We start from the raw sequence: 19773 nt of genomic DNA, 5'->3' as shown, positions 1-19773 counted from the left end.
AGGGAACATGCATATTATGATAATCAAACTCAGACTCGATTGTCATTTCAATAAACAACTGTTATATTTACAAAAAAAATCCCATCTTCACCGTATTTTGGTTGAGATCAAATCTTAAGACAGAGGCTTAAAAAAACCTTTTACACCCGTGAACAATCAGACCTAGAAACAGTGCTCTCTAAATAGCTCTGCCCATGTTCAGCCTCGCAGTGCGTTGGTAATTACAATGTAATCTGATACTGCATCACAGAGGGGGGGAGGGAAGGAGAGAGGGTGAGGAACACAAAATCAACAGCGTGCTGAGTACAGCTGCAACATCTCCACTGTCCAATTTCAGGGTGGAAGGAGGAGGACAGACAGAAAAGGGGGAGTGGAGATCAAGAATCATCACATTAAAAAAAACGATTTATTCATATTGCCTTCTATCTGCTTCACATGGACACATCCTCAGTAAGAGTAGAGCTGGCTGGCTGTTTGTGGTGAATTGGGCTTAAGGCCACAGTCTGAGTCCTGCCGTCTTGGGTATAAAGTGTGTGCCTTTTCAAATTCCCTCAAAACTAAACATGAATGTAAATGAATTTTAAGTCAAGGTTTTCCCTCAAGCGGCAGAATGAGAAAAAGCACTTTAACCCCATAGCTTTGTTACTGGGAGTAAAAAGGGGTAAGGGTGGTCTCTCATTCCCCCCCCAGGCGGAAGCCTTCGCCCCAGTTGTAACGTCCTCTTAATACTCCTCCTCCTCCTCCTCCTCCTCCTCCTCCTCCTCCCCCGCCTCCTCCTCCTCCCCCCTGTGGCTCCTGGACAGCTGGTCTGCTGGGGGGGACTCCGAAGCCCGACACGCCTCCCCTCCTGGTGGGGAAGTACCGATACCTGGGGAGAGGAGGAGAGAGACGTTGGAACGTTTCAAATCGAGGAAGCGGGTAATCTCACACAGTTCTGTTTGTTATGTGTAGTGTTACAGGGCAGGGGGGGGGGGGGGCTGACCTACGTTTCTCCATCTAATGAAATCACTTCTCACATTTATTTTCAAAGCACAGATGGTTCAAGTTGAACATTTTTCCATCTATCTTACATTGGCAACGATTAGCTACTTTGTTCATTCAACAGTTGCAAAACACTTACAAGAATTGCGGTGTGGAGAGCAGGGCGCGTCCCCCCAGGTCCATGGGGTATTTGAACATGAGGAAGAAGTACAGGTGACCCACCAGGTTCCCTGTCAGTTCATTTACAAACCTGCACAATACAGGAAAGGTTTAGCAAACCTCAGAAATAACATTTAGTTACAACATGTCTAATGTGGCTTAACAGGCTATTCCCTACTTTGGACAACAGGAACAAGGACCATTCTGTATTCATTAAAAGACAATACATTTATGTTTGTACTACAGATTACTAATTTTTTTAAATGTTACTTACGAGCCTCCGATAATGAAGTTGAAGGCCAAGATGACCCATGGTAGATAATGTGCCTACAGGAAATATAATGTATATGATTATTAGAATAAGCCTCACTTTCAGGTAGTAAATATTGTGCGGAATAATGCTGACCACGCACCTTGAACCGTGTTCCGAACCAGAAGGACACGATGGTGTCTTTGTTGAACTGAGCCCAGACGTAGAGCACTGACATGATCAGGGGGATCATCAGCAGCTGGAAACATAAACAAACAATATGTTAATACAAACAGCATCAACAACACAGCTGTGTAATCAAAAACGTTATGGGTGGTTTATGAAAAGTGGCATTGAAAATGAAGGGCTTATTGTGAGAAGCCTGACAACCTGATTAATGCGTTTCATAATGCTTACACTAATATGATCAGATAAAGTCGAGTGATATAAACACTCTTTGTGAAGTAAAAATGACATCTACGACGCATTATGACTTCTAACATTTGCGAGAGGTGTTTCTTAGCTTACTTTTATTGCAATGCATTTAAAAAGAGCAAATGTTGGCAGGAATACTGTGTGTTTACTTAAAATTAATTGGATTGATTTGATGTGTGCAATAAGTGAAGCTCATGTTAATGTGTTACTTTGTGGTGCAAACTAAACTTTAAGTTTTAGTTAAACCTTCAGTTTAACTGTCCCTCTTTATTATGTGAGACTCAAGTGATAAGTGCAGACTATTTTTATGTTTTATATACAGTATATTGGTCATAATTTGATGTTGTGGTATAAATACAGAGAGGAGAATTCTCACCCGCATGTTCATCAGCATCCCGGTTATCTATAGTAAGAGTCAAGGTCAACACAATACAATACAGCTGGGGCCTGTACTACGAAGCTGGTTCAACCTAACCTGGATATGTTTGAGTTAGCCGGTTGGCCTAATCCAAAACATACGCGCTCTCGCTAAACGGTCCTACGACGCTGGTTATCAAGTGGATCGCTCAAGCCAGCCGTGTCCTATCTAGTTAGGTGCGCGTTCACATGAAAGGGGTGGTATCTGGAGCATTCGACCAATCACAGACATGGAGAAGCGCACTGACAGCGCAGCGTCATACTTCCTGAATGAAAAGTGAACGTTAATACTAGTCAAAAATGAAGAAGTTAAACTTTAAGCATCCATGACTTAAACACTTTATCCAGGATCAAAGCCTCAGAGCTGCACCTGCAAGGTGAATACAGCTGGAACAGAACAAGTGTTTGAATGCGTACATTAACAGGTTTATGATATCACTGCCCCGTCTAAAACACGATCTGACTTTAATTACATTTGTCTCGAGTGTTTCGTCAACTTAATGTGTTGCTTAAAATAATACTTCTGCATACAGTATGTGACACTGTGAGTGTTGCACGGCCAGATACGGCTCAGCTGACTCAGATAAGGAGATATATGATACATTATGAAGTGATATGCCGCGGACTGTACTTAATGTACTCTGATCCGGTTACTTATGTTGTGGCAGATATGTAAGTAAGCTTTCTTAACGCTAATGTTATAATAGTCAGATTGCTCTGAAGATGGGAGGTGATATTCTATTAATGTTCACGTTCACACAGTCGGTGATTTTTGCCGGCCGTCTTTCCTGCGACGGCAGTTTTTCTGTATTTCCTTTCTCCTGTAATATGACTTGATCGCTTTAAACTCCGCACACTGAGCTCTGATTGGTCAGCAGGCAGTGCTTTCACTGAGTTGAGCTCTTAGCCTGCAACCTAACCTGGTCCCGACCAGGTTAGCCGCTAAGCATAAGTTACCATGGAGATCTAGCCTGCTAAAAAGAGAACCAGCTTCGTAGGACCGGAAAGCCGGAGTTTCCCCTGAATTTAGCCGGCTAAGTGAAAATCCTGCTTCGTAGTATACCCCCCTGGAGCCTTCAGATTAGAACAGCTGAGGACTTGAGGGTTGCCAGGTCCAATCCCAACATCGGCCGGCGGTCACCCTCCAATTCGGCCTCTCTACCTCCCACAACTGATTTCCCCCCCCCCCACCTTTTCCCACAATTTGCCAGTCTCAATACAAGATGAACACTTGGTTTAGATTGAAGGAAAACAGGATCTTGACCAAATTTGCCGCATACAATTTCTGTATCTAGGCGGGGAAAGCTGACAATGGAAGCTAAACACAAAGACAGCGTTGAGATGTGGGCTGGGTTGTGCCGAGTGTGACCTAGATTAGGTTTCTCTGCTCTGCAGGGGTAGACTGACTCTGGGCCAGTGGCACAGAGCCACCCTGACATGGCACAGTGCTGCAGAGAGAAATGGGGGGGGGGGCAGGACACCGATGAGATAGAAATGCAGCGGGGCTAATAAGGCAGTAGAGTGCTAGGATCGATGGTGAGGACAAAACCTAAGAGGTTTTTAAATGATGAATTGATAAGTGTGACAAAAACACACTTATCAATTCCACAAAGCACCATAACTGTTTTTGTCACACTTATCAATTCATCATTTAAAAACCTCCCGTTTTTAAATGATGAATTGATAAGTGTGACAAAAACAGTTATGGTGCTTTGTGGAACCAGTTTCAAAAGGATACAACAATGCAGATCCAGTTGAAGAGGAGCATGAAGATGTAGTCTGCAGGTCTGCCATCAAAAGCCCCTGGAAAAGAAAACAGAAAAAAGGTTTAGCAAGACAGTTTGTGTGTGTGTGACTGCACACATGTGTGTAAGCACCGGGGCCAGGCTTACCTGTCTCTAGCCGACTAGAATAGTGGTAGAGGAAATAGAGGTTGACCAGGTACAGGAACCCAGTATTAGGGGTTATTGGGAAATACAAGGTAGCAGTCAGTGGTCTCCAGAGCTGAAATAAACAGAAGAGACATAAGTATAATGTGGTCAGACATACACACACACGCGCGCGCGCGTGCAAGGATCCAGACTTTAAAGGGTTTTTCTTGTAAGACAAATGACATCTCATGTGGATTGTAGATGATAACTTCTAAGCAGAGAAAAAGTGGCACCAGACTCCAGCTGGAGTTCCTCTGAACAGTGTTACCTCGCAGGTAGATTCAAAGGTTTTGTTTGATGCCGATCAGATCGGAATGTAACTGGTGGCCCAAGGGCTGAGCCTTTTCTGCGTTAAATAACTTTTAATCAAGGGATGTCATTACAATATTCGATAGAGAAAAAAGGTATCTAGTGTAATTTTCAGTTGAAAATATTTGTTGAAATTCAACTCATCTTTTCAGTGCTTGAATAACCAAAAATTGGCAAACCTACTACGATTCTAGTTTATCAAATCTGAGGAAGTATTTATTTTCTGCATTGTTGTTGTTGTTGTGTATCAGTTTAGGTTGGCTGTAACTACATGGAAGCACTAGATTTGCTAAAACTCTTGTGAGACCTGTTGCCCGACACCCTAATCTTACCTCAACCATCTAAAAGGTCAATGCCAAACGTAACCATCTCTGAAAAACTTTTGCAAGTCAAGGGTTACATTTGAAGATGTCCCCATGGACTCCCACACATTGTGATGGGCATTTTTGCATACGTTTTTCATCATACAGACTAAATTATTAAATTTCATTTAAAGACATATTGACCATATTCAGCAGCAATCATTTCACTTATCGTTAATAACAGTCCATCCATATCCATAATATAATATAACAGCGTATAAATGAGAATTCATTGTTATTCTATATTCACTGATATTGTTCGTGGTCTTTATAGCATTTGAATTTGGAGAAAAAAAACGTCTAACTATAGTCAGTTTAAAATCCGACTTGAATATCCCACAGCTCCCCTCTGAAGGGACAGCATAATAGTGACAGTCGTACAAACTAAGGTGCATTTTAAACAGAACAGGTCTCAGCAATCTTTTACCATAAGATAAATAGCAGAGGTTTCCATATTATAATTAGTGTATGAAGTGGGACTATAAAGGATATTCAGGAACTTTTAACATTGTTCTGACTTAACTACCATTTAGTTAGAATGACATGTATCACGTTACATCATAACTAAGCGACAGTAGGCTATATCATATGGTTGAGTGTCAATGTCTTATTCGGCTGCCAAGTGGCAAAACAGTTACATGTTATACATATTATATTTAATGTGTTATTGAATAGTTCAACTTGAAGTCAAATGTATATTCATATTGCATCATATTCTAGGTAAGTTTGTCCGGATTCAGTGAAGATGCGGAGTGATATCAAAGTAAAAGCCTTTCCGCAGGGCTCATTTCCGAGTAGGAAAGTCCCATAATGATGATAACAACATACTTTCTCCGCATGCAAAGCTACAGCACCTGAACACACTGGTTTTATTTCAGCAAACATCGAAAACACTCCGGCTACAATACAACTTCTGGTTGGTAACTTAATATTTGTGTTGTAATGTTATATTTAACCCTTATTTCAGTGTTGCTAAATTAAGTAGCAGTTTGACAGTATCCGGAAGTAATGAGCTTCTGCGTATCGCCCTCTCATTGGCTGTCACACAGCACGGCCTGCTCAGTTAGCCTAGCTAGCTACCTGCTAACTAATCGCTCACATCGAAAACAAAGCAACCATGGCACGTATCAGCTACTCCAACACACAAAGGTGAACACAAACAAGATACACTTACATGAAATTTGCTTATAACCAGCTCTGGAAACAGCATGAGATTCCTGAAATCAATCAATCCCAGTTTCCCAATAAAGGGAACAGCAATCGAGGCAGCAAACCAGGACCGGGTGATGAAAGGGATGCTTCTGAACCAGTCCCCGAGGTCTGACATCTTCCCATATAATTACTGCCGCGTTATAACCATGAAACAGGAGCTCCTCTTGAACAATTAACAAATATCCCCTAAAACAATGTAACCCCCTCGCTGCTTTTAAATCAGAAGTGCTGCACTGCTAACTTTACATGACGTGGCTAATCACAGGAGGCTAGCTATACATAGGTAAAGTTTTCTGGATTCTAGCAGACACATCCGGTTCAGCTTTTCAAAGTCAAATCTATCCCTACTGGGCATAGCTTTTACTACAAGTGCATCTACCACTAAAAATAAGAGCAATACAAAAACAATTTATTTGACAAAGAAGTGATATTCTTGGGGAAAAAATAATGTTAGTGAGAGGAAATTGAAGGCTTGCACCATTTATTAGGAACATAAGAAGAAACGTTTTTTTTTAAGCCTATACTAATGTATGCTAATGCATGTGTCAATTTTTATTTTTGTTGTATTAAACTTGTTACTAAATAAATTGTGGAGTAAGAAGTACAACATTTGCCAACAAAATGTATTGGAGTAAAAGTATAAAGGAATATAATTTGAAAATACTTAAGTCAATAACAAGTATCTCAATTGTTTTATTTAAGTACAGTTGCTCACAGTAAACTTTACTTTTCTTAGAATGAATTGACAGTTTTGTCTGTCTTCTTACCTTGTTCATATTGGTTCACATAAGTGATAATAATCATTGTATTGTTCAGAGGGTTGTTGACATACTAACTTGGCAATTATTAAAAGTACTTTTGATGAAGTCTTATACGTTTTTCTTCTCTTAACAAAATAATTTAAAGTTGTTAGTTTATGATCTTTTATCATTATTAAGTTATTTACACGATTATTCATTTCAAAGACTGGTTTGTATCATGCACTTAGTTTGAAAGACACATTTTACAACCGGATGTCCTTGTATTATCTCACACCAACACCTTTGTTTGTTTTGCTTTATTCTAGCACTTCCTGTGAAAGTCACAAAAGCTCACACTGGACCAATCAAAAGGCAACAAGCAACAGAAAGAGGCGTGCCCACGCGACAGTTTACTTTCCCCACAGCAACCACCTGTGGAGGGCTCGAGCCAATGAAGCGGAGAATGTGAAACATGTCAATAAGACGACAAATAAAGCCCAGTAAGAATCAATACTGATGATAAATATCAATTTTAATGAACCTTTATCATGATTGTACTTTACTTCATAACTCTGAAGTTAGGTATACGTTTTCAGGGTTTTGATAATAATTGTGTTCAGCTAATTCAATATAATAGGCCTGAGGGATACATACAGTATGCCTACTGACTGAGTAAGGATGCCAAGTAAGTTTACACATACAAGGTATTTGCTTTGGTGTACGGTGGTGCATACATAATCAACATTTAAGGAAATTAGTTGTAGGAGATTATCAGAAATATAATATAACGCTTACAAAAAGAAAACTTATAAATAGAACAATTGGGAAACTGAATGTTATGATGGAGAATGATTTATTCAATGTTTCCCTTTTCACTAATAATAATACAATAGGCCTATACAAATCACAAAATATAATTATTTACAGAGGAATATTACACACTTATTGTAGGGTCCCTCTCAGTGAGACCATATTTATGTAGTCCATTAGTGTAGTTTTCAACTACAACTCCCATATTGCTCCGCCTATTTACGTCATATTAGGGCGCCTAAACTGTTCTCAAAACAAGCAAAAACCTCTCCTGTAGCTGAAGTTGAAGCAAACTCTTAGGAAGCTTAGAGTCTGATTAGGGGCTGTTGAACTTTGATTTACACTAAATGGTGCCGAGCTTTACGCCTCCTATGGCCGTAACTGTAGATAAGTGTAATGTTATCAAATGAAGCGCATTCAAATTTCGCGCTGTTTGATCCGCCTTTAAAGAGAGACCAGTCTGTTAGCTAGCCATGTTTGTCACCGTAAAAATGCGTCAAGAGCATACATTAAGGTAAAGAGGACATTCTGTTTTGTATATGTATGCTGTGAGACCAGACAGACGTCTTTAAAATGGAGGTGACGGATATCGGAAACAAAGAAGAGGGGAAAATCTGGCATCGAAAACCAACACCAGGAAAAGGGTAGGTCTCAAATATCCAGACGATGCACCTGGTTAGTGGTGTAATGTAACTAAGTACATTTAAGTACTGTACTCAAAATTATATTCCTTACACATCTTTACAGCTTAGGTTAATACAAAATATAAATGGACTCATACATTATTATAGGCTATCCAGTAGTTTATAAAGTAGCCTAATTCAAATTAACCTTTACTACAACACTGAAGCGATGAACAAATAAATGCACCAATACTTTAAATAAAATAAAAAAAATTAAAAACTACTTGCTAACTTACTTTTGGTACTTAAAGTATATTTTGATGCTTATACTTTTTTACTTCAACTTAATTACAAATATGAATGCAGTACATTTACTTGTTGTAACAGAGTATTTTTACACTGCTTATTTATTGTAAGGGAGTTATGTTCTGTAACACGTGTTGCACTCCTCATAACGTTACATTCAACCAAGTATGAACTGTAAACATTTGAATGACAAAACACTATGTATAAAGTTTAAAGGTATAGCCATATATTGTATACCAAGAGATCTGTCTTTAGATCTGTTGTTTTTTTCCAGCCTCTTCTTTTAGTTTGTTTTTTAACCACTAGAGTGCATCCATGGTTCACTAAAAAGTGTTGCTGAGTTTACATTTCTCCTTTCTAATGTGTATGTTTTTGTGTAATTGACAGTTAGAGGTATATAAAATAGCCAGTGATATATCACACTAGCCACAAATAGTAAATAGTTGGTTGAATCTTTTAAAGGTGTGTTGTTTGTCCTCTCCAGAGTGTTGGTGACGGTGGTCCGCACTGCTCAGCAGGCCAAGATAGTGCGTTTTCTCCATGTGACCTTTGACACCACAGGGGACTCCTTCCTGGCTGGAGATCACCATGGCAACATCTACGTCTTTGACATCAGTAGAAACAGGTGAATGACTGAGCTCAAAAGCCCAACAATAATTGTGTTTAAGACATTCACAAATATAATGGGCCACTTACTGTCTTAATTACTGTGCACACTTTCCTTATCAATGCTAGTAATGGAAATGTAATACTGACAATTCTATTTGGAGTGGTAAATACACTTTTTATTTGTCCCAATTTTCTTTTTAATATCCAAGCACATAATGTTTTATCATAAATGTATTTTCCTTTCTTATTTAGAGCACAGACAGAACACAGTTGCCTTAAAGGTCACCTATTGTGCAAAATCCTTTGTCATGTCTTTTATACATCAACATGTGTCCCCTTTGTGAAAAGAGATTCTGAAAGTTTCAGGAAAAAAGATTTGCTCACTTTTTGTCCTGATCCATTTATATAAACCCCCCCCCATACCTTATCTCCTCCTAGAGCACCATTGTGTTCTTTTTAACCAAATATCTCTCAGAGGGGCGTGGGGAGGGGCTCCTTATTTTTTATCTCAGACAGAGAATCGGCACTTTAGAAACAGAGGGGTTTATGGGATGCTACAATGATCTGTTGGAGCCAAACACTTCTGAAACATGTTTGTATATATCTGAGACCTATAATATATTGATGAAAAACAGTATAATAGGGAACTTTTAAAGTGATCAGCCCTTACTCCTTAGACTCAGCATGCTTTCACATTGATCTGAGCTTGTGGTTTCCATTGCTTCTTTTCTTCGGTGCAGATTCCGTCTGGTGCAGAAGACAGGGCAAGCCTGCACTGCTCTGGCCTTCAGCCTCCGCAGGACCACAGAGTTCCTGGTGGCCTTGGCTGACTACACCATCAAGTGCTTTGACAAAGGTAGGATATGAAAACATCCCCACTTCAGTTTGAAAATTGTTATTTTCATAGATGTATGTTTTTTGGTTTTAAAGACTTTTTCTACACGAGTCATTTTCGATGACACCTATCTTTTCATTCCCCTCATTTCAGACACAAAGCAGCTGGTCAGTTGGATGCGGGGTCACGAGGGATCAGTTTCTTCGATCTCTGTCCACAGCTCCGGTCGCTACGCCATCAGCACGTCTTCAGACACGGCTCAGCTCTGGGACATGGACACCTTCGAGAGGAAGAGGAAGCTCAACATCCGACAGTCTGTTGGTATTCAGAGGGTAAGCATCCACACATAAATACAAAAGCAGCATTCACAGGTAGCAGTTTGATCACAACGTGAAGCTTAGCATTAATGGGGCATTCTGGGTTTTATCTTTTGAAATGGGGGTTTACGTTTTTTTTCCGAATGGGCTGCACGATATGGGGAAATAATGCCATATAACGTTGTTGAATATCGTGATAACCAATTTTCTTCCTTAAATTAAACATATTGAACATCAAACTGAACAAAACAATCACCAATAAAATATAATTATTATATAAATATTGTAGTCTTTTGCCATGTGTAGTCCTAGCCCTAGTTTTGGGTTAATTCTAAGCTATTGATACAATATGTCTCGCACACGTATGGTAGGCAAACATTTTGTGTTCTTTGTCAATTGTTTATGGGGACTGCACACTGTTTGTGTTGCAGGTGTTTTTCCTTCCTCTCAGTAACACCATCCTCAGCTGCTTCAGCGATGACTCCATCTTTGCTTGGGAGAGCGACACCCTGTCCTGCAAATACCAGCTCCCTGTCCCCGACTGTGGACCCAAAGTCTCCTACAAGGCCTTCGCTGTCACACGGTGGGTCTTTCGCATCACGACACCTAACTAGCTCAGTTATTATGTAGCTTCCAAAGTACTTTTTCATGATTTATATTTCCCCCTCTCACTGTGTCGGCAGTGATGGTAAGAGCCTTGCTGCTGGGGGGCGTTCCAACCTGCTGCACCTGTGGTGTCTGGACAGCAAACAGCTAATCAGGGTGATTCAGATGCCCACGCAGGTCCGAACCGTCAGACAGCTGGATTTCCTGCCGGACAGCTTTGACAGAGGAGCCAGCCAGGTGTGGTAAATGTTAAACCTATGATTATTTTCTCCACAGCAAACATGTCGGGTTTGTTGGAGCATTTCTTTCTGTCTATGTAGACGCTAGGTGTATTGAGCCAGGACGGTGTGATGCGTTTTATCAACATCCACACCTGCAAGCTGCTGTTCCACATGGGTTCCCACGACGACGCCATCACCACAGCGACGGTCAGCCCCAACGGCAGACACGTGGTGGCCATCATGGATAATGGCAGCATCAATGTCTACAGTGTTCAGAGTCTCACTCAGGAATTAAACAAGGTGGCAGTGAGTTGTGATATCAGATCAACAATGTCAAAGATTCAAAAGTGATGTAAGGTGTTGTTCTGTATGTGTGTTCATTATGTGTGTGTGTGTGTGTGTGTGTGTGTGTGTGTGTGTGTGTGTGCGCCCCCCTCGGCCAGCCTCCTCCCTCCAGGGTGGCAGTGGTCTCTGGCGGTGGAGCTGATCAGGACTTGTCCAACTTAAAGGTCAAGGTCAGGTCAGAGGTCGTTCAGAGAGACAGGCAGACACAGGTGAAGATACTGAGACCCCCTGCTTGCTTTACAGCTGAGGAGAAAGAGGTAGGATCAACACTCATCGATGCTGTTATATTTTACATGTTCTTAATTTCTTTTAAATCATAGGAATGTTCTGCCACAAAGTATCACTTGCTACAATGAGTGGTTTTTCATGTTACGGTTATACTTCTTTGAACAGAATGAACTGCCTGCTGGTCTGAATAAGAAGAGGTTGGTCGCTCTGCTCAAAGGCTTTGGAGAGTATCCGGCTAAATACAGGTGAAGATAACTTCCACAGGAAGAGGATTCATGCCAACCTTTTTACACTTGGTGTCAGATTCACATGACACATGTGCATGTCTGTGTTGCAGGATGTTCGTGTGGCGGTCTCTGTTGTGTCTCCCAGAGAACCATGCGGCGTACAGCAGTCTGACTGACAAAGGCCTGCACTCAGCCTACCTCACTCTGCAGGATAAATACCCCATCAAAAGTCACAAATTACAGAGGGGCCTGCAGAGGTAATTGCTGCATATACACACACACACACACACACACACACACACACACACACACACACACACACACACACACACACACACACACACACACACACACACACTATTGCCACTCATTGCAGTGCTTTCTTGTTTCTGATACTTGTAATTTAGTTTCTATCCTTTGTTTAGAGAAGAGTGTTAAGGCCAGGCCTGAATGGGAAGAAATAGGAGTATTTAATTGTTTCTATTTTGAATTCAAGAATAATGTAGAACGTTCAATGTATTTGCTTCCACTAAAAGTTGGATTTATTGTCGACAAAAATATGTATACTTAAAATCCAACCATATTCTCGCCCCTTGACTTAGTACTTACATTATTCTAGAAATGTATTACATTTTGGACATTTCAACTTTATTCTCTGCTGTTCGACTTATTCTCCACATTTCATCTTAATTCTCAACATTAGAACTTTTTAGTTTTAAAAAATAAATAAAGGTCTTCTCCCCTTTTCTGAGCCGAATGCCTGACCCTGTTACTGTTCCCTAACTGTCCTCCCCTCCACTCCTCAGGGCTCTGTCTGCCTTAGCTCACTGGGCAGCCATCTTTGGAGAGGTGGAGTACCTCCCCCTGGTAGCCTTCCCTTTCGTCAAACTCTTCCAGAACAACCCAATGCTCTGTTTTGAGGTGGTGGCGACTGTCATAGGTACTGAATGTTTGTATTTATGAAGTAGTAGGCACAACATTATGAAAAAATATGAAATGACATCGACACATATTTGAAAGTATTGTGGCCTTTTTATGTGTAGAAGGTAGCACTGCTGCATTCATAAGCCTAAAACCAAAAATCACTGCTAATAATGCGACTAAAGATTGTTGGACTGTTGATATTTCGGAACTTATTTTAAGGTTCTTTCACACCTGGTTAATCAGGAATTTCAATGTATTTCGGCTCAGTTTATCAGTCTGTTGATGACTCGGATGTTTGGTTGCACAGTGAATTGGGGTCAGCACTGGTTCGAATACTTTCCCAACCCCCCTCTGAACATCCTGAGCATGGCGGAGAACGTCCTGGCTCATCATGACAAGGAGCTGCTGCAGCACCTGGTGGACTGTGGCATCACCTCCCAGGTAACTGCAGGACAAACAGGCTGACGTGAAACACCCCTGTGATGCTAACACTTACTATGCATCTCTATACCTGTCCCAGCTCTACGTGTGGCCGCTGCTGGAGACCTTGTTCTCAGAAGTTCTTACTCGTGAGGAGTGGCTCAGGCTCTTCGACAACATCTTCTCCAACCATCCATCCTTCCTGCTCCTGGCCTGCGTGGCTTACATCACCTGCTGCCGGGAGCCTCTGCTGCTCTGCTCCCAGAAAGAGGACTTTGAGGTAAATCGATCAAGTCAGACCCATAGGCAGTAACTGGATGTCCTCCCCATCTAATCATCCTCCATTGTCCCGTTTCTTTTCCTCTCAGTATTTCTTCCACCATCGTAACAACCTGGATCTGGGAGCCATGATAAAGGAGGCTTACCGGCTCATGGGCAGCACACCGGCTGACATCCATCCCAGGACTTTGCTCTCTGACTTTACTCCACTGACCAAAGGCCAGTACCCCGTGTTCAACCACTACCCAGAATTCATAGTGCAATACCAGAGCCGGGAGAGGGAGAAGATACGACTGCAAGAGATGGAGTATCTCCGCGAGAGGTGAGCGTATAGCTGGAGTATTGACCGTTTTAAGAAGATACATTTCAAGCTGTAACAGATGTTTCATCACGCCAGGCAGGAGGTGTCAGCGCTGCACACGGATTGCGTGCGGCGCCAGGCTGAAGAGGATGCCTATTATGCACAACAGGTAGATATTGTTTATCATAAATCCATGTTAAGCACATATTATGTTATGATGAAATTCTTGTCTTCCTCGTATAGTTCGTAGTATGAAAATGTTGTGCGCTAAATACATTATTTCTTCATATGAACATAGGAGCTGTTGCAGAATGCAGAGGAACAGCGCAGAAACATCCTGGCACAAGAAGAGGAAAAACTAGCTCAGCAGAGGACCAAGTAGGACAAAGAGAAAAGAGTGATGTGATTTAGCAGAATAGGCTTCTGACACGGCTCTGTTCTCTGCAGGTTGGCAGCCATGAAAAGGGAGCTGAAGGTGAAGGAGCTGCAGCTGCTGGATGCGACCAAAAGACGTTTCCTCAAACACCAACAGGAGCTCAGAGCCTCGCAGGTCCAAAGGCTGGACCAGGAGATCAGTACAAAGGTAACCTGGGGAGATGCATTCAAGGCGGTATTTCATATAAAGGAGCCCATGTTAGAAACACAAGCTCTGCTGATCACAGTTCATCCAGCTGGTGGGGTTGTCTGTATGTATTCAAAGGAAACGTCATTTTGAGCACTGACTGACCCAAGCACAACCCACATGTTGTGCTACAGATGGATCTCCGGGAGCGAGAAACGGCTACAGCAGTCCAGGATCTGGAAGTCCGACAGATGGAGCTGGAGGCCCAGCGGAAACGACTCGAACAGGTGACCGAGATTCAAAAGACTTGAAATGAAACTTCCTTTTACTCGTCTTACGCCTTGTCTTTTGATTAACTTCTCCCTCCCTCCTTCCTCTATCCGTGTGAGCATTTATCCCCCAGTGATGTCTCATCTAAAGCTCGTAAACATGTTGCAGTTGAAGATACTAAAAGCATATGTTGTGCTTTCTCATGGGACATTTAATAGAGCACACGTTTGACACCAGTCCCAGGTCAGCCTTTAAGTTTGAAAAAATGGTTTAGAGTATAGGTTGTACCTAATGCTAGACTTCCCAGTGATGTAGCCAAACACTAAGGTAAAGCAACATGTTGAGCTGATCACATGTTTGTAATAATTGTGCATCTGAAGTGTTTGTTTGTTGTTTCCCTCAGCACCTGTTTAAGGAGCAGGAGCGCGTGGGACGGGAGGTTGAGCAGGAGGTGGAGATGAAGATGAGGAAGGCAGAAAGAGAGCAGGAGAACTACACAGAGCTGTTGCACCACACAGAGACCAACATTCAGGTGAGAAGGACTTTCCAATACGCAGCCAGTGTGATAATAACAGCATATGTCAGCATTTCAGACACTTGTGAGTTCCTCTGACTTCACGAGAAACTATCAAAGCCTCGCTGGCACGCAAACTCTGTATCTGTTAACTCTCTCTCACACACGCAGGCGCTGGCGGAGGCGTGCCAGCTGGGCCTGGAGTCGGACTGGCAGAGGGAGGTGGGGGGGCGCCTGCAGCAGGTCCACGCCCAGCAGCAGAGCAACAGGGGGAGACTGGCAGAGGAGGAGAGGCTGGAGCACACCATGAGGGATGTTGCCGGGAGGAAGGTGAGAACAACACGAGTGTTTGCCAAGACAACCATTTAAGTATTCCTAATGTACAACTACTATAACTAACAGCATGGGCGTTTCTATCATCTTTAAATAAATATAAACAAATGGCTCTCAAGAAATTGATCTTTGTGATCGACACGCATAATATCCCACCTTCAACCCATGAATTACCAACTGAAACATCACGGAAGACGCAATGTGGGGTCTGGAAAATGAAATGTTTTGCTTATTGTTATTCATAAAGGTACTTGTTTAATTGCAGTGGGATGAGGTAATGAATTCCAGAGCTCAGTTACAGGAGCAGCCTCTGTCTTCAGCTGAAACGGGTATGACTCCACACACACACACACACACACACACACACACACACACACACACACACACACACACCTGACGTACCAGTGTGTGCTTTGTCTCAGACGTCCGAAGACAGGTGAGGGTAGTATCGCCTCCTCATCGACCCATACCCGCCCCTTCTGTCAGTGCAGGTCCAGACGTCAGGCCCGGCCCTGCCCCCCCCCTGAAGCAGGCACAAACCAACATGGTGTGTCTGAACAGCCAATCGCCTTCAGAGAGCACCTCCACCGTCTGTAAGTCACTGTAGACATTCTCCTGTTTTCTTAAGGTATACCAACAGGCGTGTTGCTTTCATACGGCGTCGATACAGACTGCTTCAGCTCAAATGGCTCTCTGATGAAGAGCCACGAATGCAAAGCCGCACAGCAGCAGCAGACTTGTGTTTGGTGACATGTCTGTGTTGCCCACCATCAAACAAAGTGATCAATTGCAGACATCACAAGATGTACAATGCCTTGCAAAAGTATTCACCCCCCTTGGCATTTTTCTTGTTGTATTGCATTAAAACGTTTAATTTAATTAGATTTTTGGAGAATTTGTATTATTTGATATCCACAACATGCCTACAACTTTGAAGATGCAACACATATTTTTTATTGTGACACAAAATAGAAATTATAATGAAAAAGAGAAAACATGAGCGTGCATAACTATTCACCCCCCCCCAAAGTCAATACTTTGGAGCCACCTTTCGCAGCAATAACAGCTGCAAGTCTCTTGGGGCTTGTGTCTATACGCACATCTTTCCACTGGGATTTGTTTACATGCTTCTTGGCAACACTGCTCCAGCTCCTTTAGGTTAGGTGGGTCCCGCTCGTGTTCAGCCTTCAGGTCATACCACAGATTTTCCATTGGATTAAGGGCTTTCACTTGGCCACTCCAAAACGTTTCCCCTTAAACCACTCTGGCGTCGCTTTAGCAGAATGCTTTGGGTGTCCTGCTGGAAGGTGAACCTCCGCCCAAGCCTCAAATCTCTGGCAGACTGAAACACCTTTCCTCAACTATTTCCCTGTATTTAGCTCCATCCATCACTCCTTCTGTTTTGCCCAGCTTCCAGTCCCTGCCCATCCCCACAACATGATGCTGCCTCCACCTTGCTTCACTGTGGGCGTGGTGTTCTGAGGGGGATCAGAGGGGTTGGGTTTGGGCCAGACGTTTACCTTGATGGCCAAAAAGTTCCATTTTAGTCTCATCCGACCACAGGACCTTCTTCCACGTGTTTGGGGAATCTTCCACATGCCTTTTGGCAAACTCCAAACGTGTTTTCTTATTTTTTGCCTTAAGCAATGGCTTCTTTCTGACGACTCTTCCATAAAGCCCAGCTCTGTGGAGTGTACGGCTTACTGTGGTCCTATGTACAGATTGTCCTCTCTCTGCTGTGGAGCTTACCAGCTCCTTCAGGGTTATCCTCGGCCTCTTTGTTGCCTCTCTGATCGATGCTCTCCTTGCACGGTGTGAGAGTTTTGGTGGGCGGCCCTCTCTTGGCAGGTTTGTTGTCGTGGCATATGTTTTCCATTTTAAAATAATGGATCTAATGGATCTTCGTGGGATGTACAAAGTCTGTGAGATTTTTGTATAACCCAACCCTTTGTCATACTTTGTCCCTGACCCGTTTGGACAGCTCCTTCGTCTTCATGGTGTCGTTTTCTCGCTTAGAAAGGCCACTTGCTGAGGTATGGAGGACTGAGGCCTTCTACAACAGGTGTATATATACAGAGATAATGAGGCACTTTATTTAACACAGGTGAACTTTATTTAAATGATTGTGTGACTTGTTTGGGCTAAATAGCAAAGGGGGTGCACACACCACTTTTCAGTTTTTAATTATCTTTTGTTTTAAAAGACGCTCTCTTTTTTTCACTTCACCAATTTTGACTGACTTTGTTTGGCCATAAATCCCCCCAAATGTTTTAATATTATTTTAGTTTTTCTTTGTAAGAAAATTGTGTGTGTGTGTACTTTCTTGTTTCTCATCTTGCTGAACAATGGTTCTTGCAATTGGGTAACAAAAGGTTAAGACCTTATGAAGCACTAAACCTACTTTTTCGTAGAAGGGGCATTACAAATATTTTTATAAAGAAGATGCTAAATATTTGATCAATAAATTAGCTGTTATTTTTCACAAGCAATCCATTAGTTGTTCGCTTAGTAAAAGAGCCAGAGATGATGTTAAATTGCTCTCAAGAGCGGTGGGTCGAATGGGCAATTACTCTCATACATACCTTTTTGGTCATCATTCAATCATTTAACTGTTTCATCCATTGAAGCTCTAAATAATATGGCCAGCCTTCTCTTCAGTTTGAGTATGAATAATGTTTCTATGTGTTTGTCTTTCTTTGACTCCTGACAGTTTCCTTGGACAGAGGTCGGGCCCAGCTGGACAGCAGCGAGAGAAATCTGATGAAGGAGATCAGAGAGTTGAGACAGAAGCTGGCTGCCAGAGCCAGAGAGGGCGGCTCCTCCCCGTCTGTCCTCACTCTGTCCTCCGTCTCCCAGTGACAGACTCTGTCTCGCAGTGACACACTCTGTCTCCCAGTGACACACTCTGTCCTGTGTCTCCCAGTGACAGACTCATCTCTGTCTTCATCACAGAAACATATTCCTATCTCAGACTACAGAAACAGACTGAGGAGCATCCTGGCTGCTGACTGTCATAGTGTTCCTAAAGCATCCTCTAAAAACCACTTGTTCTCGTTCTGTGTGCATTCAGTCCTCTGACTGGTTCCCTGGCTCCATCATCTGCTGAGTTCTCTGGTAAAATCCCCACTAGCAGCTACAGTACCATTCCTTTTCAACTCCGTTCTATCTGTGGCTCTGGACAAACAAAAGCCAGAAGCTGTATCATCCTCACTGTCTGTAGCCGCTGAACACTACCCTGTGTCACAAAGTGATGCAACACACAATACTTTGTATACGATAGACATCTGTTAGTTTGTTTACAGAGCAGTGGAACATCTTTGTAACTATTTTACCTCCAAATGTGTTATTGTATCATTCCAATGTAATGTTCATTTGTACACTTTATATTCATAGTTGTAGATTATTTAAGTATTCTTGCTGGTGCCCCATTTAGCATTTTTATTTCAATGCATTTTCTGTAATTTTATTATTTATGATCTGGTTTGGATAAAATGTTTTTTTTAAACCTAATTCCACCTTCTCTTTCATTTTGCTTTTAAATAATTTAAAGAAAGTAGGGGTTGGGGAATAAAGGATGGGATGGGAATTTGAAAGCATATGTATATTCGACCCACAAAAAAAACGGTTAACCGAAATTATCTTATAAAAAAAATTCTACATTTTTTTTTTTCAATAACTTTTGGGAATAAATAAATACATGTTCAAATAAGTGTAGAAACCAAGTCTAATTTGTCAAATGTATTGCACTGGTGATCACAGTTTGACAGCTATAGGCCTACAGCTTTCATGTGCGGAGGCGAATCACAATCAGCCAGCTGTAGAGAAGACCCTCTCAGCTGGAACGGAGGTTGCGGGTATAGCAAGGTATAGTATGTATATAAGTTTAATTTGGCATAGTTTGACCTCTACACCGCACTCACTAACCTGGTCGAAATATTTCCACACATTACTCCTTTTTGACGCCATGTCTGTTGTGTAGGACTCTTCTTAGTGTAAATAATTACCGGACTATGACTGGTAAAATATGTTGAATACCTGCAAAACTAAATCTCTGCTGTCAAAATGTCTATGTACTTTGCCGCCAAGCAACGGCCTTGTATGTCAGCCTTCCATCTCGTGCACGCACAAATGTATCTCGTGCCCTCATTTGGGCGTGCATTGCAGCAGTACTACACAGTCACAGTACTTCAGTAGGCTTGTTTGAGACCAGCAAGACCTGCGCAGTTGCGATCAACGTCTTGCTAGTG

At 42.1% G+C, this 19773-nt stretch overlaps 2 protein-coding genes across 5 annotated transcripts; one reads left to right on the top strand and one right to left on the bottom strand.

The window, feature by feature from the left end:
* Window positions 1–387: 387 nt before the first annotated feature.
* On the bottom strand, window positions 388–6361 carry derl1 (derlin 1). Its single transcript, XM_034101639.2, has 8 exons — window positions 6019–6361; window positions 4135–4246; window positions 3981–4045; window positions 2202–2228; window positions 1554–1649; window positions 1415–1467; window positions 1121–1231; window positions 388–868 (listed from the first exon to the last, which is right to left on the bottom strand). The coding sequence occupies exons 1-8, from the start codon at window positions 6169–6171 to the stop codon at window positions 676–678; spliced, it is 810 nt and encodes a 269-aa protein (XP_033957530.1). The 5' UTR covers window positions 6172–6361; the 3' UTR covers window positions 388–675.
* Window positions 6362–7863: 1502 nt separating this feature from the next.
* On the top strand, window positions 7864–19187 carry tbc1d31 (TBC1 domain family, member 31). 4 transcript variants are annotated; one of them, XM_034103450.2, is made up of 23 exons: window positions 7864–8250; window positions 9020–9160; window positions 9885–10000; window positions 10133–10311; window positions 10728–10879; window positions 10980–11139; window positions 11223–11423; window positions 11567–11725; window positions 11862–11941; window positions 12034–12180; window positions 12730–12863; window positions 13155–13288; window positions 13368–13547; window positions 13636–13868; window positions 13944–14016; window positions 14146–14225; window positions 14295–14430; window positions 14604–14696; window positions 15083–15211; window positions 15365–15523; window positions 15792–15855; window positions 15949–16119; window positions 18237–19187. In XM_034103450.2, the coding sequence occupies exons 1-23, from the start codon at window positions 8180–8182 to the stop codon at window positions 18383–18385; spliced, it is 3141 nt and encodes a 1046-aa protein (XP_033959341.1). In that variant the 5' UTR covers window positions 7864–8179; the 3' UTR covers window positions 18386–19187. The 4 variants fall into 4 exon arrangements, with proteins under 4 accessions (XP_033959341.1, XP_033959342.1, XP_033959340.1 ...); XM_034103451.2 differs by having other exon boundaries at window positions 11223–11429; window positions 16018–16119; XM_034103449.2 differs by having other exon boundaries at window positions 11223–11429.
* Window positions 19188–19773: the final 586 nt, after the last annotated feature.

Source organism: Pseudochaenichthys georgianus, chromosome 16 (genome assembly GCF_902827115.2).
Source record: "Pseudochaenichthys georgianus chromosome 16, fPseGeo1.2, whole genome shotgun sequence".
Taxonomy (NCBI): Eukaryota; Metazoa; Chordata; class Actinopteri; order Perciformes; family Channichthyidae; genus Pseudochaenichthys; species Pseudochaenichthys georgianus.
Note: the sequence above shows the minus strand (reverse complement) of the source record. Positions and strands in the feature narration are given on the sequence as shown.

Coding starts and splice junctions, on each gene's coding strand:
- tbc1d31 (XM_034103449.2), top strand. CDS start 8,180: ATGGAGGTGACGGATATCGGAAACAAAGAAGAGGGGAAAATCTGGCAT. Junction 14,697..15,082: donor AGCGGAAACGACTCGAACAG/GTGACCGAGATT, acceptor TGTTTCCCTCAG/CACCTGTTTAAGGAGCAGGA. Junction 15,856..15,948: donor TCTGTCTTCAGCTGAAACGG/GTATGACTCCAC, acceptor GCTTTGTCTCAG/ACGTCCGAAGACAGGTGAGG.
- derl1 (XM_034101639.2), bottom strand. CDS start 6,171: ATGTCAGACCTCGGGGACTGGTTCAGAAGCATCCCTTTCATCACCCGG. Junction 4,247..6,018: donor TGGTTATAAGCAAATTTCAT/GTAAGTGTATCT, acceptor TGTTTATTTCAG/CTCTGGAGACCACTGACTGC. Junction 1,232..1,414: donor AACTTCATTATCGGAGGCTC/GTAAGTAACATT, acceptor TGTATTGTGCAG/GTTTGTAAATGAACTGACAG.